General features: G+C 39.5%; 1 protein-coding gene across 4 annotated transcripts in view; it reads right to left on the minus strand.

Moving 5' to 3' along the window:
- GHR (growth hormone receptor) overlaps positions 1-27443 on the minus strand; it is a 245033-nt gene that overhangs the window by 19383 nt on the left and 198207 nt on the right. For all 4 annotated transcript variants that reach the window (XM_001498656.7, XM_023625698.2, XM_070246321.1 and 1 more), the window contains exons 4-5: positions 8891-9020; positions 2278-2450 (exon numbers count right to left, since the gene is read on the minus strand). In XM_001498656.7, the coding sequence (XP_001498706.5) occupies positions 2278-2450; positions 8891-9020 (303 nt within the window). The remainder of the gene's footprint in view (positions 1-2277; positions 2451-8890; positions 9021-27443) is intronic.

The following is a 27443-nucleotide window of genomic DNA, read 5'->3' on the forward strand; positions in this document are numbered from 1 at the left end:
TCTGATAACTGTAAAATTGCAACCTCTCCAACACTCCTGTTCCCTTTCCTTGTTATTCTTATTCACAGCCTTGTCTCTTTCCACCCTTCCTGGGATAAAATCCCATAAGGGCAGAACTTATCTGTCCCCAGCACCTAGAATGCTGCCTGGCTCAAGGAAGAGACTCCATAAATATTTGCTGAAAAAACAAAAAAATAATCTAACTAATATATTACTTTAAACCCAGAGAACAGCCCTGTGAGGTAGTAGCAGGGTACACGCATAATTCATGAGGAAGCTGAGGTGTGTGATTGACATCTTAAGATCTAGTAGGGTCACCTCAGTTCTTTGTTGTCTCTCACTCTCTGCTCTCTCCCCTCCTTGCTGTTGTTGTAACTCTGCCCGTCATCATCTTTAGCCTTGATTATCACAAAGTCTTGTAACCCCTCTACCTCTAGTCTGTGCCACTCCAATCTACCCTCTGTACTGCAGCAAGATGAATTTCACAGAGACATTAGTAACATGACAGGTGGTACAACAGCTTTGAGAGAGACTCTGAAGCCATGCTACCCAGGTTCAAATCTCAGCTCTACCTCACAGCTGTCTGACCTTGAGCTAGTCATTTAACTACTCTTAGCCTCAGTTTCATCATCTGTAAGATGGGGATTATAATAGAACCTATTTCACATGGTTATTATACTTAACACATGTTAAATGCTTTGTAAGTGTTAACTATTACTAACACAGGTCATTTCCCTGCGTAAACATCCTCAAATGCACCTCTTGGCAGGAAGATAAAGTTCAAATATCTTTGCAGGGGACACAAGACCACTGATGATTTCTCTGGCTGACCAATCAGGCCTGCCTAACTGCTCCTGAGTCCTTGAATATTCTGTGCTGTTTGTCACTTTTGGAACTTAGTAGTTGGAAGACACAGTCCATCTTATATACTTGGCATCTCTCACTGCTGCTTTAAGAAGTACCTGAACTGTCACCATCTCTGTGCAACCATTCCTCATCTCTGAGGCCTAGTCAATCATTTGTACCTTTGGCCACCACCTTGGCTTATGATGCATTATACACACCTGGAGCCCAGCACCCGCTGCAATGTATTGCAATTATCTGCTAACACAACTGCTTGCCCTACTTGACCGTATCTTACTCTGCAGCCACCACATCTAGCACAGTGCCCGGCACATGGCAGGCCTTCAGGGAAAGTCAGCCAGGTAACAAGTGGGGCTGGCTACTGGCAGGGACAGGGCTAGAACATGGGTCTTGAGCCAGTATTCTTACTAATACCTATTTAGCCACTCAACAGCCACACCTATTGACATTAGGATATGTACTAAATAGTCTCTCTAAACTACGTAATTGGGTTCTCTTTTCTGCTTGTTGCAGTCTTCTCAAGCTTTTTCCTCAAAGTCAGGCTATCAGATTTACTTGTTTCTGTCTGCAGCTTCCAGCCACATTCTCTCAGTCTCTTCCAGTCTGCTGATGACTGGGAAAGCACATACAAGAACAGCACACCTGAGACAAGCTCCAGGGAATTCCCATAAGCAACAGACGAGCTTTTGTGCATAGGTTTTGAGGCACCAACGTCAGCTACTGAAAGTCCTCCTTTGATTCTTTCTATTTATCTGTTTACACTATTATTGTACAAACATGAATATTCCAACTGTGCTCCTTTGTTTGGTTTTGTTCCATTTCTCCCTGTGTCCACATGATGCGCAAGGGATAATTTGTTTGGATCTTCGCTTAGTTCATTGAGCTGATTATCTCCAATGTTTGTCTGGAGATCTTATAAACATGACTTTAAGCTGATTTTGGCTGTTTTGCAAATGTAAAATTCCAAAATTATTATGCTTTGTGATAAAGAAAATCTAGGTTTTTATTACAACAATGATAGAGATCAGAGGCCAACATATTTCAGTAGATCTGAATAACCATATGGAATAATTAAGAGAGAAGGAATCTAAGAGTACATTGAGTTTGTCCCTTGCAGTGGCACACAAGAATACAATGCAGCTTTAAAGACCTTCTCAAGGAAAAGACTCCACAAGGCTCCCATTCTTTTCTCTACAAAATTTACTACCAAATTGTTTTATGTTAGAGCTAACTTAAGTTCCCCCTGCCCTCTTCCTCTTGCTCAACAGCTGATCTCATGTCCTGTAAAGTAGACTTCCATCCTCTTAGACAGTAAAACAACAGTCTTCCTACTGGAACATACTTGGATGTTGCAGCCTTCCCTGCTTATTTAATCTAGAGCCATGTCAAATAAAACACAAACCTGTGATTTACCTATTTCCTCAACAGAGAAACACTTTTGATCCACAGTACCACCATTGCTAGTTAGCTTGATACAGTAGGGTATCCAAATGGAGGTATAAGATGAATTAAAGTAACAGCTGTTTTCTCCAGCAGAGACATAATCAGGGCATTCTTTCCATTCTTGCGTCCATTCTTGAGTGCTCCTGTAATGGAGGGAAAAAAAAGGATGAATTGTTCCCCAAATCATACCATAGCTTAAGTCAAAGCAAGGTGCTTGATAGTCAGATTCAATAAATTGGAACACCAATATTTTGTGAGCAAGTATTTTAGTGGGGCCATTTTCAAGAAGTATCACATCTGAGGACATCATCAGTGTCTGCAGAGTGATAGGAGGCCATTTGGTACTTCTGCGTACAGTAAAAGCATCCATTCATTGGCTGCATAGGACGTGCTGGCTCCTAAATTAAGTGATTTATTGCTAGGTCCTTCATTATCCCCATGCTACCAATGAGGATTCTGAGGCTGAGGGAGGTTTAAAAATATTTCTTTATTAAAACACTGCAGAGAGTCAACTCCAAAACTATACAGATTCCCAGAGAACAGTGAGTCTCTGGACTTGGGCTTTTCCCCAACTCATGGTGGGGAGGCAACTCATGAGGAGGCACACTGATGGTGTTCTCCAGACTGGCAACTCTAAGGTCTGGGTGGCCTTGAGGTGGAAAATTGGCTACCCTACTCTGAACCACTGCATCCTGCACCCTCTTCCCAAGGCTATCCTATGCTTGGGAAAGTTTCCCAATGCCTTGAACTCTTTCCCATACTCCTGATTTTTTCTCAATAACATGAAGATCCATGAGACCATTTCAAACATGCTGGACATCCAGGTAACATTTATGAAACACGGGGATCCTAGCCATTTTTCCTCCCATTCCTGAAAGAGATAAAAGGCATGAAACCAGAAATTTAAAAATCTTTCCAAGCCCCCAAAGCATCTTTCTTTTCCATTTTGTAAATAGGAATGGACATTTAATTATAGTATTAAAAAAAGGAAACAAAAATGAGCTGAATTGAATCAATGTGTTTGCTTGTCAGTTCCTTTTTTTGGTTTCTCTGCAAAGAACAAGTTCATCTTTTCCTTTATCTTGGATCAGATAAAAACAGACAAACAAAACAAATCATGGAGGATAGATGGACACATGGAGAACACTGAAGAAATCAGAAAAACTATATCTCCATATTTATGTTTCACCATAGAGTTATTCAACTCCATCACCCTAGAGAAAGCATCATTTACCCAGATGACTGAAAACAACAGTAGGATGTGTATTTAATGGAAAAGAGATGCCAGGAAGGAAGTCTGAGTTTTTTGAAAGGAAATTCTCTGGTCAGCTGCCATGAGGACCTGAACAAAAATGCAGAGCAATCAAAAGGTTGTGCAGACTCAAGTCCATCACAGCAGGAACAGAGCAAACGTGAGAGAATGTGACACAGCTCTTCAAAGTCCCATCTGACTGACTGAATGAATGAATGAATACAGTAAACCATCTTTGGGTGCCTATTATAAAAGCACTATATAAGCATTATATCTGGCATTAGCACTGTGCGGATATAATGATTAATGAGATTTGTCCCTACCTTCAGGCTAGAAGAAGACACAGAAGTTACCGTCTGAGTACTTTTTTTCATCTCTTGCATTCAAACCATTGATATTTAATGAGCATTGATTATATAAAACACTGTGCTAGACACTATGGGGGATGCACATGTGTCTAAGGATTCAGTCCTGCCTCACGGGAATGACTAAAACACTGTATTACAAAGCAGTGTGGCTGAGTACTCATAGGTAATGTGCATTAGGATGGGTAAAAGTTTAACAGAAGGCAATAGGGAAAGAAAGAGAGGGAACAGAGTGGTCAAAGGCACTGAGGTAAGGAAGCATGGGCTTGAGTGTGATGAGGGAAGCAGGAGGAAATGGAATGATAAGGAAGCAATTTCTTAAATTAGAATTGCTACTTGGGTTGGGTAATTTATTACTCCCTTATTATTCACTAGGCTATCAGCTGAGGAGAGAGTTTATACGTCAATGAGACATGAAACCAGGTAATCTGTGGCTGAGGAAGAAGAAATATGAATGACCCTATGCTGGCCAAGGCCTAGGGCTGGCAGGCCAGACTGTGGAAGTCTGTGAGCATCCCTCTGGGGGATGGGTGCTGGGTAGCAGTGTGCAGTGAGGACACTGCAGGCCGTGGGGAAGGCAGGGACTGAAAGGAAGGGATGAGGAGCTGGGAGAAGACACATGTTTCCTCCTTTACAGCTGTTTCTCAGGCTGGCCTGTTTGGCACTTGGAAGAAACTTGTGCAGTATCAGGGGGTCCTTGAGACAGCTGCTCATCAGCTGTTGGAAAGAACTTGGGATTAACATGGCAGAAACACCAGGGTCTGAGACAGTGAACTGTTGCTTAAATTCTAGTTGAGATTCTTAAAAGTTGCATACCCTTGGATGAGAGGGAGAGTCATCTGTGATGGGAAAAGCAAGTAGGTAGAGGGTAGGAGAAAGAGATAGTATGTGTGTGTATGTATTTAGTAGGAAAAAGATAAAAAAAAAGTTAGGGATAGGTGGGTTGTTGAAATATAATATGGTTTATTTTATCTGGAATTTCAAACTAAATAAGAGAGCATCAAAGAGAATGGTTGAACAAGATTGCCCAGGGAATGAGGCTTTCATATAAAAGCAGAGGGGAGAGCAAATGTATTTAGCGTAATTGATATTATTAAAGTTAGTATTAAAATGTCCTAGAGATTTAGGCCAGTACTTAGCAGGTCTGGATTTGTAACAGGGAGGTTAGCTCTGTGATTCACACAGTGTCTCAACTTGGGCATGTCAGCACCCTGGTCCCCATGGGGACTGTACGAAAATCCCAAATCCATTAGCATCACAGAACAAACAACTGAAAGCACTCATCTTGAGCAGGATGGATCCGGAATAGGTGTTTCAAAGCACAGCTCCCAACCCCTTCCCTCATTAACTGAAGTTGAATTTTATTTTAAATAAATATCTAAAATTTATTTATAAACTATTAAATTTAGACAAAAAAAACCCAAATGGACTCACAAAACCGATACTCTTTTGCCTGTCTTCTCTGGGTTGAATTTCTACACGGATGACCAAAGCCAGGTTACAGAAACTACTTTCTCCTTCTCTTACTCTCAAGAGTTAAATGCTTTACGTTTGCTTCCAAACTATCTTGTGAAATAGGAGTGAGAACTATAGAAAGAGACTATCAATAGAAATCAGAATCAAGAGCAGAAGAAATGCTTTCCATCTAAAGGTAACCACTTGGAAGTGAAATCATAAAAATAAAACATCATTTATGTTCTAAGGGCAACTGTTTTTCATTACATACAGCTCATGTGTTTTAGGCTTAAAATTTAATCTTTTCCTTAGAAAAAAGAAAAGAAAGTAACAATGCCCTTTCTCCTTTCTAATTTCCCTCACAACCTCACATGGAAAATAAACTTTCTTCTAGAGGCCAGGATAATTTATTGAGGGGGGCTAGTGTGGGGATGGCAGAGGTCGGGGGATGCAGTCTTAGGGACTGAGTCCTCACACGCTCACTTCTTTTGAAAACAAGGCATTTGCAGGCAAGCAGCTGAGAGCAGAGCATCTCTGACAGGCTCCCCAGAGCCTCCTTTTGCTGTGCCGGTGATTTGCATTCATGCTGACTCCCCTCCAAGCTCAGAGGCTGAAGATGGCAGGATCTCCATCACAGGGTGGCAGAGACCGTTCTCAATGGGCTGCTTCTCCTGCCAGCTCACCTGGTGGGGAGCAGAGCCAGCCAAGCATACAGCTGCCTCTGGGCCTGTCTGCTGACAGCCTGAGGTGTTTAGATTCCCTTGTGCTTTAGCTACCAAGGCCAGGCTGGTGAACTGAAAGCCCAGCGCATCGGCCACTTCTCTGCAACTTCCCGCCTCCCCTGCTCTGGTTCTGGATGAAATCATGTCACAGTTTTATTTGTGTGTCAGGGATGAGGAGTCACGATTCTATAGTTCCAGGAGTTGCATGGGAACTGAATTGTAAGAAACAATGATAACAGTCAGAAAGTGCATTTGCAATGTCCTCTTTGTGTGAGTGGGCAATGCGAAGTCTAATTTATTTGTCCACTAATCAAGGCAATAGAGTCCTGATACTCCTCACCCCTTCAATTCTACCCTTCCCAGATGAACTGGGCTGGGGGATTATGCTGTTTTGGCTAAGATATCCGAAATAATTATAGCTGTATAGAGAAAACACAAAATAGAGATTTTGCAAGTCTGGGTTGGCACCAATCATGAGGTTGCACTTGGGAGGCTTGAAGATGTGACAATTTTTCCCCTGGGATCCCAAACTCCGCTAGGGTGAAAGCAAATGACATCCTTCCAAACATGTCCGAGATTTTCCCTCCACCTGGTCACACTTACAGGGGCATCTCTGTTAGAACAGAGCCTGGGTTTTCACAAGAGATGCTGAAAGGCCTGGGGTGTGCAGAGGAGGCCTGGAGGAGAGTTATGTGGCCCTGATGGATGAGGGCAAGGGACAAATACATACTTGTGAAGGCTTCATTCCTTTGGATTTATCTTTTGGCTCAGGTTCAAATTTGGTGAATATTTAGGGTAGTGAAAACCCACTTTTGTTAAGTGGGCCCAACTCTGCTATTTCTCTACTCTGTTTAGGTAATTGTGCCTGTACAAATAACTTATTTTGTTTTGATTAAGCCAGCTCTCTAAGTTGCTGAAGCAAAAGCATCAAAATGGAACCTACTAAAATCTCTCTTCATTTAACAGTCTATTCAACAGATATTCAAAAGTGTTATCAAACATACCCGCTTTCTGTTCAAGTGTATTTACACAAAGCAGCATTGTCCAGTGGTCCCTGCCTCCCTGCAGTGTCAGCTTTAATTGAAAAAGAAGTACATTCGGTGCCCAATCATCTCATCCTTGTGTGCCCTTTGGGGCACATCCAAGGGACCTCACTCACACCAGGAAGGTGGGTAAGGCCAGTGCTGGTTGCTAACTCAAAGTATTTGTTATTTGCAAATTAAGCACCCATCTCTTCATTAAAAATGGTCTTAGAGCGTATCAATAATCACAAACAGTAGAGAATCACAAATCTTTTTTGTCGTCCAGGAATTGGAATTTTATATCGTTATCATTTTAAATTATTACAACATTACCAATAATAAGAATAGCAGCTTCCATTTATTGAGTACTTGCTATGTGCCAGGCACTGTGCTAAGTGTTTTTCATGTACTATCATCTAACATGATCCTCACAAGAAGCCCTGAGGCGAAGTCTATCATCTCCTATTTGCAAATGAGGCAGCTGAATTGTGGACAGACTGACTAATTTGCCTGGCATTACTTGGCGAGCGAGTGCCAGAGCCAGGCTGAAATGCTGGTTTGGTGGCCCCGAGCCCATGTCCTTCACTGCTCGCTGCATCTTCCTTCCCTTTCCCTGCTCCTCTAGGGGGAAGATAGCAGCATCCGTGGACTGATGAACTCCACAATCCTTGGATAAAGGGTCCCCACTAACCTTGCATCTTGGCTGAGGCCTTCCCTAGGGGTTGGGTGGAAAAGACATGCTAGTGTTTGAGCCTAAAATTTAAAAAAGCAAACGAGTAAACAGAAATGGAAACGATGCCAAGCAAGGGGTAAGAAATAAACAACTTGAGTGGCGATTATATGGAGAGATCTCTATTTCCCTCTTCCCCTCTTATTGTACAGGACCACTGTAAAAACGGAACAGAAAAGTATTACTGTCCCTTATTGAATATAACAAATTTAACAGGAACATAGGCTATTTTCTACATAGAAACCAAACTGAGTCTTTTAAAGCATACATTTTTTCAAAAAACTCCTATGGCTTTCCACCACAGGGAAAGTAAAATTGGAAGCCCTGCCATGGCCTACAAGGATTGGCACGGTGTGGTCTTGGCTAACTCTCTGCCCCTTCTCATATCACTTTCCCCATCTCTCACCTTGTGCCATCCATGCTGGCCTCCTGGTTTCCTCAAACATGCCAAGTCGGCCTCAGGGCCTTTGCACTTGCAATTTCCTTTGCCTGGACAGAGTGTCTCCCAGATATTCACGTGGCCTCTCTCAGTTCATTTATGTCTCTGCTATAATGCACCACATTAGAGAGGCCTCCTATGACTTCCTCGTTTAAAATATCACCCAAGCTCCCTACACACACACTCTGCACACTCACCTACACTTTCACACACTCACCCACACTTTCACACACTCACACGTGCACATATTCACACACAGTGATGACTCTCTTCATTCTCTTTCTGGCTTTATTTTTCTTAATAACCCCTATTATCAGTTGACATTTAATTTATTTTTTATTTTCTGTCTTGCCCCACTGGAAACGAATCTCCATGATACTAGGGACTTTCTCTTTTTGTAATCACTGCTGTATCTCCAGTGCTTAGAATAGTACCCAACACACAGTAAGGGCTTAACTAATATTTTTTTGAATAAATGAATGAATGAATACACTTGCCATCAAAATAAATCATTTTCATTCCTACCACTGCATGCAACTCAGTCTACTTTAGTCAGAAAATCCATGCAGAGAAAGTCAGAGAGGCATGCGGGCCACACCTTCTAATATAGAACAGCTGTACGGATCCTGGGCTCTTTAAACCGTGACGAACTCCATCTGTCCAGTGGCATGAAAAAGTCTCTAGTTCAGGTGAACGGCACTTGGTGAATTTAGGCTTCCCAGAAGAATCTGCAGAATAAAAAGAAAAGGCAAGGCCCAAATCAGGAGAGTAATGTATGGTCCTAATGCAATTCGTGTTTAAAGTGGTAAAGAAGAACTACTTCTAGAAAAGCTGTTTTCCTGGGTCACCACTTCAGAGCTGTTGCTTGCCGGTTATTTCTCTGTCAGCCTTGTTTCTAGGGACAAACTGTTTTGATTTTATTTCAAACATTATTTCTTAGAGCCTGTTTAAGAAACCAGAGGTCGAGATAAGGATTTGGGTACAGGTAGTTTGTTTGGCAGGTGACCCCTGGAACCAGAAGTGAGGGAAAAGGAGACGGGGAAGAGGAAAGAGAATAGCGAATAAAGTGTGTGTTATTCAGCAGGTGAACATAGTGGCCAAGTGGGGCCCAACCCCACAGAGGCCCTTGGGAGAAGCTGTGGCGAGAGTGCCTTACTGGTGTCCTAGACAAGGATAGGAAGCCGGGGCGTTTATCCACCAACTTCAATCAATCACCGACTGGTGGAAGGTTGCCCTGGAGGTGTTCACATGAGCTCATGAACTTCTAGGCTGCACCTGCATATGTGCTGAGGGTCCTTCTGAGAAACCAAGGCAGGCACCTGAAGTGTGCTCAGCAATGTGCACGGTGGCAACTGTCCACCACAGATGGCTGTGCTGACATCAAGTGTGCCAAAAGGATGTAATGTGGGGACCACAGCATCCACTACAGGGCCTTTTCTCTTTCTATAGATTTTTTATAAAAAGCTACTATGTTTGCATTCTTTTAAAAGATTCACCCAGTAAATTCATTAAATAGATGTTGACTCTAAATGACTTACGCATGTATATGTGTCAATTCTAATTTGGGAAGTGGAGACTGCCCCCCACCCATTAGAATATTAGCCCAAACTCTTCTGCATCCATGACATCTGCAGTTATAGAGGCGCAACAGACAAGTCTGAAGCAAAACTGATTTTTCTATCAATTCTCATTGTTCTTCTGACATCCATGGCCATTTGGAGACAGCCAAGTTTCTCTTTTTTTTTTTGCTCCTTATATGATTTGTCTTCAATTGTAAACTTAATATATTTGTTCTCTGATCTAAAACTCTCATTCTTGGGCAATAGGGAGGCTCTCAATATTAAAGTATCTTTATAAATACTTTAAAACATAATTTAAAAATAAGTAGCATGCAAACAAACATCATAATTTCCAATTCCAAGTTCCAGGTACATATCTGGTGTTCTGAACTGAAACACACCTCCTTTTCTCTCTGCCAACAAACTCATAAGGAATGGAAGATATAAACTTTCTAAACAAATCCATCATTCAGCCATCCATTCAACAAGCACTTATTAAACATCTGTTTTGTGCCAAGCCCTTCTCCAAGGATAGAGCAGTAAATAAAACTGATAACATTCTGGTCCTCGTGGAGTTTCCTTTTCAGTGGGGGCTGAGAGACATGGGGATCCTAAGTAGAAAAATAAACAATGTAAGAAGAGACAATATGGCTGGGAAAGAGGGACCCCACTTTCCTTCTACTAATACCCATATTCTTTCAGTGAAGAAGCTCAGGCTTCTGAAAGGTGTCCTTGTTTTAGAACAGCTGCTGCCCTGAACACTTACTGCCATGAGTAAGTGAATCTTCAGGAAATCCCGAGCTGCCAAATGCTCCTTTGCCTTGGGAGCCCATGTTGGGGATGGCAGAATTTTTTTCTTAATAAAAGTCCATGGTCACACTGTTCTAAGAAATATTCCTTTTCTTGTACGAATTAAGAGATTTACAAGAGTTTTGGGAGCATGGATAGGGTCTGCCTTGGTACCAAGGGCAGATGGTCAGCCCTCTCTAGGTGGTCAGCATTCAAGAACCCCTCTCAGAGCACTGAAGTGGAGGGGCCCCCATGATCTGTTACAAACAAATACAGTGAAAAAGGCATACATTTCATTAGGAAGGCAGCCATTATACAGTAGAGTACCTGGAAAACTTCCTTTTCCTAATAGCTGAAGCACAGAAAACAATACTTTTAGGTCCTTCCAGAAAATCAGTGATTAATAAAACATGTTTAAACCATGACTATTTTAATGCTGGCAGATTTGAGGAGAGTATTTCACATTCTGACTGCTCTTTCCCACAGAGGTAAGAAGAGGAAATGCATGGATTACAAATTGAGAGGTTTGTGTTCTACTCCGGGCTCTAATACTATTTAGCCTTGATCTTCCCAAGCCATTTGGGCCTCAGTTTCCTCATCAGAGAGGCTGGAATAGATGAGATCCAAGGTCTTTTGGACCTTTACAACTTCACTTTTACAATTAAGTGAAACATACAACCATTAATAACAGTGTACGGAACTAAAAAATAATTTTGGCATTTGAGCTGAAACAATCAGAGAACACCAAACACAAAAGCCGTTCAGGTTCCCATATTCCCTGTGTAATAAGGCTGCCACACAAAGTCAAGAATAATAAACCCAACCCCAAAACTTGAAACAGAAAGGAAAAAACATTGCTAGCTGGGGGGATAAAAAGAACTTAAAGAAGAACTAATTTGAATTTTGCTTGCTTAAACTTAGTATTCCTGTTTATTCTGTTTCCTTTTAACTCCAGATGTATAGATAGCACCATATTATCTTCTCATTCTAAATAAGAAATAGGAAATTCATGGTTTTGGTGCTAATGTGATGCAGCGTGTGCCCTCATAGGAACCCTGATATAGACATAGTGCAGCAAAGATTTTTTTTTTTTGTCTTTTTTATGTCTACCTTTCATTGCCTGCCCTCCTTTCTCTACCTTCCTCCTTTCTCTCTCTTTCCTTGTACCCCCCTTCTCTCCTTCTTTCTTTCTTTTATGGCTGGGTATGTGCTGGTAAGTGCTGTAGCAGACAGACTCTCAGATGGCTCTCAATGATCCCTACCTCCTGTTATTTATAAACTGATGTACTTCCTCCCCTCAAGCAACTTGCTTCTAACCTACAGAACATGGCAGCATAGAGGAGATGTCACATCTGTGATTAGGTTACAAAAGACTGTGACTTCCATCTTGCTAGCACACTCTCTTTCTTGCTGGTTTTGAAGCAGCAAGCTGCCATGTTGGTGAAAACCACATGACAAAGAACTAGGGTGGCCTCTGCAACAACTAGCAAGAAGCTGAGGCCTTCAGTCTAACAACCCTTGAAGAACTGAATCCTGGGGAACAATTACATAAGTGAGCATAGAAGCTGATCTTGACCCAATCCAGGCTTCAGATGAGACCACAGCCCCAGCTGACACTTTGTTTGCAGCCTTGTGAGAGACTCTGAAGCAGAGGACCCAGCTGATGGGTTAATTTGGAGGAAGAGTAGGGAATAATATTAACCATAGTAAATATCTGAATGTTATTGATACAGAATAAACAAATCCAATATATTGGAACTTCAAAGCAGGTTTGAGAATGGCATAAGACACTTTTCTTAGAAAATGGAAGGCATCACAGTGAGTGTGGCAAAGTGGGTAACTTCTCTTTTGGAGGCAAGAAGATCTGCAGTGTAGTTGGCTGCTTAGCTCCTTCTCAGTCATCTCCTGCTTCAACTATTACCACTGTGGCTGAAGACATCCCACATTCCTAAAGTTCAGCTCCCTAGCGTCATGCTGAGGTTTTCCAAGTCTGAGAGGTACTGACCTAACCTTAAAATGAGCACCTCCCTGATGACGTCTGAAAATCCTAGTAGAAACTTATTGTATATTTCATGATGAAGACAGCAAATGGCTACCATACACTCTCAGTCCTCTCTGATGAGCCACAATAGATAGTCATTTCGGAACTAGTAATACTTCCTGCTCTCTTGTGATTTTTTTTTATAGTCTAAATCTAGAGACATCGTAGTTCAATATTCATTTATAGTATCTCTGAAAAGAATGTTGCAATTGACAAGAGAGCCTACCTTTGGCTCTAAATTAATTCTGAGAGAAATAAGTGTTCCAACTCAAGTCATCCCAAATTCTGAAGAAATGCTAGTATTAACGCTAATCAGCACTCAAAAATCTTGACAATAGATTTGGGATTCATTTTTACTTTCTCTTTGGAGGCTTCATTATGAAAATGAGGATTATGACTTGTAGCTACATCTTTATTTTAGTTATTATTTCTATATTACACACCTGTTACATATTACATCATGTTGAATATTTTACATATATTATCTCCTTTAATACTGAAAACTCCAGAAGGGAGGCATTATGTCCACTTAGAAATGAGTGAAATTGGATGTTTAGAGAAGTTAAGTGAGTTGCATGTTTATACTGCTGTAGATAGAAGAGATGAGATGAAAACACAGGTCCGTGTGATTTCAAGGGTAAACTCTTAGCACTAACGAAAAATAGCTTTTTTTGTTAGACAATTCTCTCTTGCTTTTCAAAAAGTCCCCAGAAGGGAAAAATGACAAGCTCAGATGTGCTCTTTATTCATCTCTCAGAAATTAGTAACCTGGCCAATCCCAAGAGCAGCATTTCCTGACTGTGACTGCACATCTGAATCACCTGGGGAGCTTTAAAAGCTACCGATGTCTTGGCCTATCCCAGAGACTTGAGTCAATTTGTCTGAGGTGCAGCCTGGGTGTTGCAATTTTTAAAAGTTCCCTAGATGCTTACAATGCGTAGCCCAGGTTGCAAACCACTGCTATAGAAAAATTAAGTTATATGCAAGCATTGAAAAGTTGGCTTTCCATGTTATTTGGTTCTCTGATCAGTTCTAACAGAGTTACATATCAAGAGTAATGCTTGGTCGAAACTTTTATGAGCCTAGTTTGGGAGAGTGTGTGGAGGATATGAATACTAATTATCACCACAGTAGAGTATCACAATGCTTCATGATGAATGCTTTGAGAACTGAGAGATAATATATGTGTAAAATGGTACACATCTAAATGCAAATCCTGCCTAAACTTCTGATGGACTATAAACTGGTAATAGGAATCAATTAAGAATAAGTTAAATTGGTATTCCTACTGAAATTATTACTTAAAAGGCTTGAAGAGAGTTTTACTAAATTCAAATTCAATTCAATACAAATTCAGGTTTTTAAAAGTCGATGGAATGGCATTATGTCCAAATGTGCAATGATAGAGGGACGATGTCAGAGGGAGCTGGGAGGCACCGTTGGCTGCACCACCCCACCTTTGACAGTGATCATTGCTGATTTTCCAGTCGGGTCGGCTGGGCAGGCTGAAGTAGGCTTCCTCCTTCGCTGTCCAGGGGCTCTCCCCTTGGAGGAAGATGACATTCCCAGACAGTACACAGAGGGAGGACAGGAACCAGCTGTTGTATATTGTAGTCATTTGCATTCCTACCCTCTATTCTCTCACCAGACATGCTTTTCTATCCTCAACTCATGATAAAGCAGAAACAAAAACCAAATCAAATCACATACAAGTTCCCAGTGTCTGCTTGGAGTTTGGGGTTAGGGGAGAAAGAAGAGGAGCCATTGATGTGGGAAGGGAAGGCACTCAGCAGTCAACTGCTGTTAAATGTAGAACCGTCACTGCAACATGTCATGTGGACCATCTGCTGTCAACAGTCCCGGACACTTGTTATCACCCCTGAACAGAGGCTGGGCACTCAGATGCCTTGTGTTGGGGTAGGGGCTTGAAGGGAAAACCCTGTCCTCTGACCAAAGTGTAACTAAATACAACCAGTTGAGAATTTCCTTTTGAGTAGGGCAGCAGTAGACAAACAAGGAAAGGAAGAAAATAAAACACTAGTCCATAATAAGATTAAGAATTAAAACTTGTAAAAACATAGTAAAAAACCTAATTTTATAGAATAGATAAATAAACTGCAAATACGATTTTAATCCTAAAAGATGAAAGAAATTATAAGACCAAACCAGAGTATGTAGCTATACATGCATGAAAAACGAAAGAGGAAATATTGTAATTAGAGAAAAGCAGGAGATGCATTGGACCAAATGACTTTTGGCCCCTTTCTGGTGGATCTGGGTTCTGCTAAGAAATCTGCATATGCAGTCAATCAAGGGTCAGTTTTAGAAGAGAAGCATAGTCACAGCTTGCTTAGTCACCCTGATCTGGATAAAGAATAGTTACTGCTGAACATAAGCCAAAGTGAGGAAATAGTTATTGTCATTTGAAATAGCTTTCATATGTTCTGAAGATTGCACAAGCACGCTGGTCCAGGCCAAGTATGGTGAAACTGTCATGTTCCTTCCACAAATAATAAACAAGAGATAGTGATTTAAGCAGTGTTAGTCCACTTCCTAGATTTCGCCTGCACAGGCTTTGAGCAAAATCTTTGGGTGACTGATTAGCCTAAACATATCAGTAATTTAAGAACATCTTTGGAGTTAGCCTTTCCATTAGGGTAAAACACAGAACATCCATGATCCTCAAAGGTTGGCTGAGAGAAGATGGGAAGATGTCATTCTGCCATGATGGAAAGAAGTGACTGCATTTAACATAGTTGCTTTTCCAGGGCCTCTTCACAGGCAAAAACAGAATTGAAAGGGAAATGATAATTTAATAGCAACTAAGATTTCCTGGGGGTTACCATGTGCCCGTCACTGTCCAGCACATTATATGTATCAACTTTATTCTCACAATGATGGGATGAAGTAGGTACTGTTATTCTCACCATTGTATAGATGAGGAAACTGAGGCACAGAGAATTAAAATAACTTGCCCAAAGTCACTTTGTTACTAAGTAGTAGAGCCCTGATTCTCACTAGGCAGTCTTGCTTTATGGTCTGCCATCTAAACCACTACACTCCTAGCTTTCTAAGTTTTTGAAAGTGATCCTCAGGAAGAAATATTTTTGTACAACATGACCCAGTATGTACATATTTATATATAATAAAATATCTTAAAACATACAAATTCTTACTGCCTGCAATGAACCCTGATCTATTATATTCTATTTCAATTTATAAACAATGTCACTTACAACCCGGTAAATTATTTACTAATGGGTCACCACTTTCAGTTTGAAAAACACTGCCCACAAAGCTATTCTGTCCCTATGAAAGTTGAAAATTAATATGAATGTTGGTCTGCATTTTTCTCAAAGCAAGGCAAGAACATCTCATTTCTCTGGCATGGATTATGAGGTGATCAACAGGACTGTATTTTCCAGGTAACTGAAAACTTGAAATTCTTTTTTCCAAAATATATTTTAAGATTTTCTGAATCATTAACAAAGTCTGGCAAGTGTCAATTGCCCTTTTGAATGACTTTGCATGGGGGTCAAGGATTATCATACTGAATTATGGTGGAACCCTGCACCTAGGGCTGCTGGGGGAGGTACGCCTCTTGCCCCTACAGTAAACAGCATTGCTGGTGATATTCATGCTCTCACTTTAGATTTGTTTAATTCACAAGGAATGACATAATTTTCCTGGAATGACATAATTTATTAAATAAAATAATGTACTAGAAACAACAATAATTTTTCATCTTGAGAGTTGCCTTGACAATTGATCGAAGTTATTGGGAAATAACTTCTGATAATACTGGGTAGTGGCTGAGAGCACAGATTCTGAAGCCAGACTCCTGGGTTCCAATCCCACCTCCATCACTTACAATCTGTATAATCTTGGGCAACATACTTAACCTCTTCAGTTTCCTCATCTGTAAAATGGGGATAATAATAGTTTCTCATAGGATTATAGTGAAGATTAAATGAACTAATAAAATATATCAAGTTCTTAGAAGAGTGCCTACAGAGTAAGCATATAAGCGTTTGCTGTTTTTATTTCCATCTCCACAGTCAGCTGTGACAGTCAATTTATGGTTTGTTACCTAGAAAGTACAAATGACTAACTTTGCTAAACCTGAAATTCACCCTCATTTTACTTGTAATTACAAGTCCATTGGTACTAGTTGAAATATCTGAAATGGATGTGGTGAAATTTTGACAGCCATTTCCCTCACTGTTCAGAGGTGATTCTCTGTGGTTGAGTTCTAGACAGTCATAGCTATAGAAGTCTGAGTTCTAGGTTATTGGAGGGTGTTGCTATATTATTACATATTAGTATTAAAATGAAAAAAAAATTCAAGCAAAGCCTTTCTCTGTGTTTTCCTGAGAAACAAAAGAGAACAGTGCAAGTCTACAAAGAAGCTCATGTGGCGAGAAGAATTACCAATGACTCATGCAGACACTGTAGGGCTGGCCCTAAAAGGTTCTCTGGAACATTGAGAACGCTACTTGATGCTTTTCCCTGTTGGCCTGGGCACTCTGGACTCACAGCAGAAGCTTTATCAGCTTCTTGGCAATGATCTTTTCAGAAAAAGCATATTAAATGGAAAGAGTGCTGACTGGAATTTGGGGAGTTCTGGTTCTCTCACAGATAGACCATCCAACTATTTTACCTCTGAGCCAATGACACCCTGAATGGAATGGGCTGGGTGATTAAATCATACTTTTAAAAATTTTATGTTTTATTTTTTTTGTAAAGGAAATTCAGCCTAAAAATTTGCTGGGGTTTCCTGGGGACCAGGTTCTGTACTGAGGGTACTGAGTTTTGCACAGTGCCTGGTGCCCAGTAGGCCCCCAGTAAACACTTAGGTTGAGAGGAATGAACCCCTCCCCCAGCTTGCTGGTCCTTCCTTTTGAAGTTCTGCTTTGAGGCCACACATCCTTCTCCAAAGTACTCCTGTCATTTCCAAAGTGCTCTTCTATTCGAAGAACTTCAGAAATTCAGTGATTTTTTCCGCGAAAGAGCACCTTACACCCCCTTTCACTCAAGGTCACGTCCTTGATGGATACTTGTCTGTCAAAATACTGTAAAAGAAATCTGAAAACTTCCTGGTTGATCAGTATTGTCAAAAGTAACTGAATTGCCTAGTAGATAATATAGTGTCAAGGAGCACATTTAAGAAAGACTGTAGGCTTTTTCTTTTAACCTATGGAATTGCCAAATGGTTATGAAACCACAAATACTCAGGTTGTATGAGCTATTGGCAAAAAAGACTTTAAACTAATGATGAAAATTGACAAAACATTTAAGGAAGTATTTTGTATTGGATAATATTGAATGTAAAGAATTCACATTCATACTTGATTTTCTTTATGGTTCTCTGCAGAATTAAGGAAGGCACAGCTGTAAACTCTTCTGCTTAGGCACTTAATGGCTTAGAGTTGAGAACAATAGTTCACAAGATCTCCCCTGAACCATTCATTTCTTTCTTTTTTATCATTCCAAATTAAACTCTAGTATGCTTTTAAAAATGGATTCCTGGTGCTTTTAAAAAATTGTAGGGTTGACCAAAATAAAGACTTACTGAACATATCCAGTCACTTTAAGATAAATGTCAAGTCAATTGAACTTGGTAGAGTCTTGGAAAAGTTATTTACTGCACATGTGGTCTGGCAGGGAAGTTAACTGGACACAGCCTATACAGACAGCTCATGTGTGCAGCAATGTCAGGAAGCAGAGAGCTGTGCATGTACTACTGCTAGCATTTAAGCATTTATTGTATCACCAAAACTTGCTTTTTGTTGTTTTATTTAGTTTTCATGGAACTCTTTCTTTATAAAATGTATTGTATTTACTTCCCTTTTAAATAGTTGCAGTTGAACATAATCTTGGTTTTCAATCCTCAGTGGCACTAATCAATCATCTTCCTTCTCTTCCCTTTCTCCTCCATCACATTTATCTGGTGCATTTAGCTTACTTAATGCTTCCACATTATTTCATTTAATTTTCTTTGACAGAGTGATCATATACTTCTCTGATTTAAAATTTTCCTCTTCTCCCTTGATATTAGGTTCTTTACCCATCAATCTCAAAACTATTGTGACTGCTAATAGGGTTTCTTGGGTGGGTCTTGGTGATCTTTTCTCTAGCTAGAGAGCAGGATGTGCCAAGGTAGCTACAGCAGCCCCAAGTTCCAGTAGTGTAGCCTGCTGGAAGGCAGAAACATGAACATCCCCTCAAAGACACATTCTCACTGCCCTGCAGAGGAACTGACCTAGGAAATAGAATTGTCACAATTCCATTATTTTCTTTAAAGCGTATTCTGTATAGCATGGTTTTGAGATGTCAAAGACAAACAGCACTAAATTCAGCAAAATTTATTTCCTGTTTGGTTAAGGTAAGGGACATCCTGGATAATATAATCAAATAATTAAAATACAAAGCAAGAAGACGTGGAGAAATTGGAACCTCTGGTAAGAACACAAAATGGTGCAGCCACTGAAGAAAACAGTTTAGCAGTTCCTCAAAAAGTTAAACACAGAGTTAGTGCGCGACCCAGCAATTCTGCTTTTAGGTATTGAAAACATATGTTCACACACAAACCTGTACAAGTATGTTCAATGGAGCATTATTCATCATAGTCAAAAAGCAGAGGCAACCCAAATGACCATCAACTGATGAGTGGATAAACAAAATGTAGTATAATTGTTTAATAGAGTATTATTCAGCCATAGGAAGAAATAAAGTACTGATACATGCTACAATATGGATGAACCTCGAAAACATTTTGCTAAGTGAAATAAACCAGACACAAAAGGTCACGTATTATATTACACCATTTACATAAAAAGCCCAGAAGAGGCAAATTTATAGAGACAGGAAGTCGCTTAGTGGTTGCCAGAGAATGAGGGGAAGGGGAAATTGAGAGTGACTACTAATGGGTACAGGGTTTCATGGTGAAGTGATGGAAATGTTCTTGAATTAGATAAGTGGTGATAGTTGCACAACATTGTGAATGTTCTAAAAACTACTTTAAAATGGTTAAAATGGCAAATTTTATGTTTTGTGAATTATATCTCAATAAAAAAACCTATCTAAAATATACAAAACAAGAAATTATACTTACCCCTATAATTTACTAAATATAATTTAATTTTTATTTTCTTCTTAGCCTTCATTGGGCAGTCACTTTTTCCATTAAAAAACCACTACTCATTAATGTAGGCATGTCACTGTCACAAAAACAGGGATTTGTAACTCACTGCACAAATGATACTACTGGATCTCTCGGCCACATAAAAATGTCCTAAATGAAACTTAGCTGAAGCACTTGTGAATGGGGTTGTCAGGTTTCTTTTAATGAAATGCTCCAAATTCCTGAAAATTAGTAGATAGCAGAGGGATTACAGACAGTTAACACATTGCATGCTGGAATCACCTGGAAAATTGAAAAAAATACTGATGCCTGAGTTCCATCCTTTGAGACTCTAATTGGTAATTTATAGAATCACCAATTTACTTGTCTGGGCATTGGCTTTGTAAAAGCTCCCCAGTGATTTTTAAAGTGTAGCATAATTTAAGAAGCACTGGCTTATATCATCTTTTTCCTTCTGAGCCCAGAAGGCATCCTGCTTGTTTCTACCACTGGAGCCTCTTGTCTGGTTCTCACATGCAAGTTCTTAGCCAAAAATGAGAGGAAAAAGTAAGAGTGGGAACATTCTAATCCAAGCCTAAAAGTATAGTAATGCTTTGCCAACGTCAGATCTCTGTCACTGAAAAATATGAACTTAATGAAGTCTAAGGGGAGCCTTCTATTGCCAGAAGAAACCAGCTGACAAATGAGACTTCATTTTCCCCATCTGGTAATTTTGTCGAGGCCATTTAATTCTGACTGGTGATGGTATACTTTTCCATGTAATTTCACTTCTAAGCTTTGGAGTCTGAAATGCAATACAACAGGGTCTTTTGTAACAAGCAGACCGAAGCTTTTTAGTTTTAAGATTTATGGCTAAATTCAACATTCATTCATTCTTTTGTTCGTTTATTCAACAGACAATCACTGAACACCTGTTTAGGCACCAGCTTTCAGCTTAACATCATTGCTTGTATGGTATATTTTTTACAGTATACAGTAAAGAAACAGTATATTTGGTCCAAGGATCACAGCACACCAGACAGACTATTTTATGTAAAGACGCTGGGCCAGTTGCCTAAGAGAATCAACTCAGCCATTCTTTCTTAATAACTTTTGCTCTGTGCACATTCTCTTGCCTTGTGGAATTATTACCACCACATGTTTGAATTTCTAAGTCTATATCATTCAGATTTAAAAAACCTTTCTTATATATATTTCTATTTTCATAAAAGAATGACCAATATGACAAATACAAAGATAAATATGGTATACGTAGACATGACCTCCAAAATGCAGGAACAAAGAACATTTTTCTATAAATATAAATATTTCTCAGGAACATAGCTTGTCATTCTCTTGTGTGTGTGTGTGGTTTTTAAAAAAATATTTTTTAGGTATTTATTGCTGCAGTAAGGCAGCTGTGTCACACTCCATTCTTCTAAACCCAAGAGTTCTCAACCAGGGGTGAGCGCCCCTTCTCTCCCCCAGCAGAAGACATCTGGCAATGTCTGGAGACATTTTTGACTGTCACAGCTAGGGGAGGGGGGTGATTCTGGCGTTTAACAGGTAGAGGCCAGGGATGCTGTGAAACATCTTACAATGCACAAGACAGTCCCCACAACAAAAAATTATCTAGACCAAATGTCAATAGTGCACTGTTCCAAACAAATAATTAAACCCATAAAGTTATAAAATAGTTCTCCAAAATTTAAATATATACCTAGGATGAAAAAAGCTAACATAAAAATCTAAATCCTCAATCTCCTCTACCCCTTGGCTGTTTAAGCTTTTTTTTCCTGCTCAAAAGAAAAATACCTTGTATTTTTACGTCCATTGGATTTTTTAAGACTTTCACATCAGACATTCCATGTTTCAATTAATCAAGAAGCATCTATGCGGCACCTATTATGTGTAAGGCAATCTCTCAGGTGCAGTAATTATAAAAATAACATAACACGTGGATTCTGCCTTTGAAGAGCTGTACTCTGTCTAGTACAGGAAAGAAAACGTGCATATGAGAAGTGGCTAACAATAAAAGGCAGTTAAAATAAAGATAATAATTGCTTTAGGAAATCAAAGAAAGTAATAACTATTAATAGCTGAGGGTGGAGGGACAGAGGAATGTTTCAAAGAAGAGTAAGGAGAGGGTGATTAACTCACCCCAGTTTGCTGAGATGGAAAAAAGCTGATGATGATCACTGACCAAACACCACCAGAGACACATACGTACACAAAGTTAGGTTTATTTACCCTCATACCTACTGAATCAGAATCTGCATTCTGACAAGATCTCAGATTATCTGTATGCACATTAAAGATTGAGAGGCATTGACTTAAGGCATCTGACTGCCAGCTAATGGCTCTTTCTAACTGAACCAGTGGTTCTCAACTCTGGCTGCACACCAGAATCACCTGGGGATCTTTCACAAACTACCTTCCAGAGATCTAATTTGATTGGGTGATGCCTTACACAATGTTGTGTGTCAATTATACCTAAAAAAAAAAAGTCAACACTTTTCTCAACGTTTCGAGTAAAAGAAAAAAAAAAAAAGATTAGCGTAATGCTTGGGCATTGGTAGTTTTTAAATGCCCCAGGTGACTCTATTGTGCAATTAGGGCTGAGGACCACTGGATTAGACCAATAAGCTTCTGGTTAGATTAACATAATAAACTCCAGAACCAACTATATTGAAAGCCTCCTCCAATGCTGAGCCCTGTGAAAAACAAACCAAATAAGGACTGGCAAGGTAAAACAGTATACACTGAATCTCTGGGGGGAAGTCGACCATCTCCAGGTGATGAGGATGTTGAGTGTGTCTGCACTGGCTCCCAGGGGATGGCAGTGTGGGAGCACAAGCCCCTCCTGTGGGTGACCTTCGTGGGGTCTTCCAGGAAGGTCCAGCCATAAATTCCACTTGTGTGGAGCAGAAACATATGCTCACAGCTGTGTTTCGAGGGTTCTAAAGTTGCAGTTTCAAGAATATATGGCGGTGAGAGTGCAGCTGCCTTAATTGTAGGAGTCATGGAAGTTAGTGTTAGATTCTTTGCCATCGATCCTGGGAGCAGAGCCAACTCCAGGCTCCAGGATGGCCCTGTGTCAGTCCACATAGAACAGCGATGGTTGCCTTTGTGGGAAACTTACAACTTCTCCACAGAACACATCATACCAATTCCTGGCATCACTCTCCTGCAGCAAATTTCCTAAGCCCTCATGGTTCTTTCTGGAAAGCAAATGTTGGAGAGATCTGTGTTTTTTAGAGAGATGCTTCTCAAACTTTAATGTGTATAGGCATCAATGAGAGATCTTGTTAAAATGCAGATTCAATAGATGGGAGCTGAGATTTTGCACTTTTGACAAGTTCCCAGATGCTACTGCTGCTTGTGGTGATCATATTCTGAACAGCAAGAATTTAGATCTGTGTTGTCCAATATGGTAGCCACTAGCCTCATGGGCCAGTGCGACTGAGGAAGTGAATTTTTTATTTTATCCAATTTTAAATTAAATTAAAATTTAAAAATGAAAGTGGTGCAAAATACTTTTCCTTAAATCTAACTTTAAATGTTTCAGTAGGACTACATTTCACTTTAATGAAAATTTAACATCCCAATTGAGATGTGCTGTAAATGTAAAACACACACTGGATTTTGATGTAAAGTATCTCATTAATAATTATTCTATTAGATGGATTATATATCAAAATACTATTTTGGATATATTGGGCTAAATAAGACATTATTAAAATTAATTTTACTTGTTTCTTTTACTTTTTTAATATGGCTACTAGAAAATTTAAAATTGCATATGTAACTTACATTCTATTTCTATTTGACAGTTTTGGTTTAGATGATAGAACTGATTTCAAAGGACAACATATTTAATTAGAAAGGAAGAACTCAGAAAATACACTGTGTCAGGTTTAAACATAGGCGATATAAAAAACTTGCTAAATTGAAAAATTGTGTAGTATACAGCTAACCCCATTTCAACGACTCCATCCCCTCTGGTCCACTCTCTGGAAAGAGCTCAGAGTTTTCATCTAGTTCATGGACACTCAAACGCCCCTCAGCAGGAGACCCAACCTAACCTTCTTGAACAGAGCCCTTAATATTCTAAAATTTTCTTTCCTATCTTATTCCCTCTAAATTCCCATTCCCAATCTTAGACCCTTCGTCTGTAGGAGCAGTATGGGAGTAGTAGAAAGAGCACAGGCTTGAAAATCAGCTGGATTTAAGTTTGAATCCCAGATGTGTGACTTACTAGAAATATTGCATAAATTTTCTAAGCCCCAGTTTTCCCATGTGTAAAATGAGAGCAAAATATCTACACAGTTGCTGAAAATTAAATCAGTTTATATAAAGTACTGGCACGTGGTTAATTTACAACAAAGAACTACCACCATTATTACAGAGAACAAACTCATCAATTCTTGTGGATTTGTAGATCATGACTCCATCAATTGACCTCCAAGGAAATTTTTGAAATATGACAGGGCCTTATACATTGCAATGCCTTAGCCTAAAAGTGTGCCTCACAATGAGAATCTGAAGCACTGGAATTATTCACTTAGAAAGATATTTAGGATCAGGCAAACCTCTTCATAATCCACCAATGGAAGCTACCTTCTTATCTATGCACCCAGTCAGTCTTAAATGTAAAACAAATTTAGTTCAGAAATAATGGAATCCCCAGATTCTGTGGTAGGGTTTTTTAACCTTGGCACTACTGATATTTGGGACCAGATAATTCTCTGTTGCAGGAGGCTGTCCTATGCATTGTAGGACATTTAACATCATTCCTGGCCTGTACCTGTTAGATACCAGTAACACAACCCTCTCCCCAGCTGTGGCTACCAAAATGCCTCTAGACATTGCCAAATGTCCCCTGGGGGACAAAATCACTCCTAGTAAGAACTACTACTGTTTGGGAATGTATTATTCACTTCAATACCTCAATTACAGATGCCGATTATATTTAAATTGTATAATTACATTGAAATTGAGTAATTTTTATTGTATATAAGTAAAGGCATTTTACTTAAACATTGCATTGATTTAACTACCATTGACTGAACTCCAACTATGTGCTAAGTTCTTGCCATATGCTTTCTCGTTTCATCTTCATAACTCTTCTGTGAGGAATGTTGCATGAGAGTATTATAATCTTCATTTTATAGATAAGGAAGCTTAACTTCAGAAAAAGTAGACAATTTTTAGCCAAAACACAAAGTAATAAGTAGTAAAGCTGGGATTTGAATCTAGATTTTTCTTACTTTAAAGCTTTCTTCCTGGTATGCTGCACTGCCTCTTTCAGTTTTACTTGGGTTTTCTCTTTATGGTACGGTTGCTTTTTTGGCGTTAGGCTCCCAGATTTATCAGCTTCTTTGAGCTGTTAGATAGCTTGTAGAGAATCGAGCTTGGAGATTAACTGTCCCGTACTTGATTTGAGAAGGTCTTGTACTTCACCTTCTACCTTCATTTATAGGAAGCAAATAGGAAAAGCATCCTTATTATCAGAACCATATGTATTCCCTAAACAACAGAGCCAGATCCCCTCACGGAAATGAGAAACTAACCACAGTCTCTGCCTCTGTGAAGTTCTTAGTCTGCTTGGGGAAAAAAGATTTATACATATGAAATGATCTGAAAAGAAAACATTTTAGGATATACTGGAGTAGCTATATAGAACTGTGTAAAGAAAGGGACGGCCAGTATGAGTTACAGTAGATCTAGGACACTTCATAGAGAAGTCTAATAGGAGAGGGAGAGACAAAAAAACAGGAGTGCAGTTTAGAAAGTTGATCATTTATAACAGGTATTGTACTTCTAAATTTGCCACTGTGAATTAAGAGAAGAGGTTAAATGCATATTGGTATCTACTTATCCACTGGTGGACAATATTCCATTGGACAACTTTCAAGAATAAAGTGTATTAAATCGTGGTCCACATTTGCCTCTCTCTCTCTCTTCCAAGTCAGGATTTCTGCCCACTTCTAAGCATAACGTAAAGATAGATTAACACATAGAGGAGTTAGAGAAGCAACATTTATTTCAGACATAAAAGAGGATTCTGGGAATGTGACTTCGGCAGTTTCAAAGAGAAAATAGTTTATACATAGTCACACACTCTTAGAGCTGGAAGACACCTTGACAGTCAGCTAGGCCCACCATTTCATTTTATGGATGAAGAAAATGATATCCAAAAAAAGAGAAGTGAATTGGCCAAGGTCACACAGACAGTAAGAAGCTAGGCTGTGTATTCCACTGCCTCCATGAAGTAAAATTCATGGTCACTAAGCTTGGATGACCTCTCGATTATTAACGTTATGTGTTTATGTCAGATCTACTAAAGTCTAAGGCCCTACCAAATTTCCAAGTGTCACCTTTATAGAGAATGAACGAATCTTGACCATGAAACTTAGACTCTATGACAACATTACGACCATGTTCAGGGTCCCAGTGAGAAGAAAAATAGGTCTCTGATTAGCCATTTTGAAAGCCTATAAGAAACCAAAACAAAAAATTATTTTAAGTACTAACATTCAACCATGTAATGAGTTCAGAATTCCATGTAATCAACCTATTTTATTACACTAGATGGCAGCAAATAGGTATCCAGGTGTAGAGTCAGTTAACTGGGAAATTGAAAACAAAATGAAAGCACATACAGATTGGCTCTAAGTTTGCCTGAATAAAGTGAAAGCTTCCACAAGCATTAAGCTCTTGCATGCTCTCGAATATTCTTGAAGAAGTTCTAGTTCTTCCTGTATATTTTTTAATCAAGCTTCTTCCTTATACATAGTAGGGTGCTAAAAATTGTGTTGAACCGCTGAAACACTGAATTGTACAATTGCTGATTCTTGGGCAGGTAGGGCAAAATTTTATACATTTCCAGAATCTTTTTCTCGGCCATCAGAGGCAAAGCAGTAATCAGAGAGAATAGGGTATGTGCAGTAGTAAAAAGACAGGTCTGGGAGGAGATATTGCAGGATATGACATCAGGATTCACAGGACAAAAAAGTATATTAATGAAAGCAGGCTGTGAATACTGGCAACAGAGGTATCTGAAATTAAGATAAATTAGAAGCTACATAATCACCAATAGGACTGAAAGATTATCTATGTTATTGTCTTCAAAATGCAGCAGACAAGATGATCCATTGGGGAAGGAAAACACTAAAACTTTTATTTATATCTGTGGTTTATCTAAAATAGGAAAAAATTAATGTTTACTAATATTGAACATACAGAATCGCATGGAGCCTTCATTCAGCCTGTGTGTCAGAGTCACATGTCACATTTGGTACCAGAAGAATTCTGCAGGAAGAGTGGGAGGGCCACAGTTCAGAGGGGCGGTTACTAGCACCGTTAGTTCTCTCTTCATTTAACGTGTTAGAGCATTTTTTACAGGTTCTACATGGCTGATTTAATGCATAAACAGATTATACTGATATTATGGGGTTTTGACTAATCATGATGTAACAAGTAGCTTAAAAGCAGTCATGTAACGAAATCTCATATTGAGGGTATTCTAATAATGCAAGCGCAAGTCAACAATAAGGAAATGGCTGAGTTGACACTTTTCTCACCCCTAGAATAAGCTCTAACCAAATCTGAACGGAAGTTGACTTCCAAAACGAGA

The sequence above is a fragment of the Equus caballus genome, chromosome 21, assembly GCF_041296265.1.
Source record: "Equus caballus isolate H_3958 breed thoroughbred chromosome 21, TB-T2T, whole genome shotgun sequence".
In the NCBI taxonomy this organism is placed as follows: Eukaryota; Metazoa; Chordata; class Mammalia; order Perissodactyla; family Equidae; genus Equus; species Equus caballus.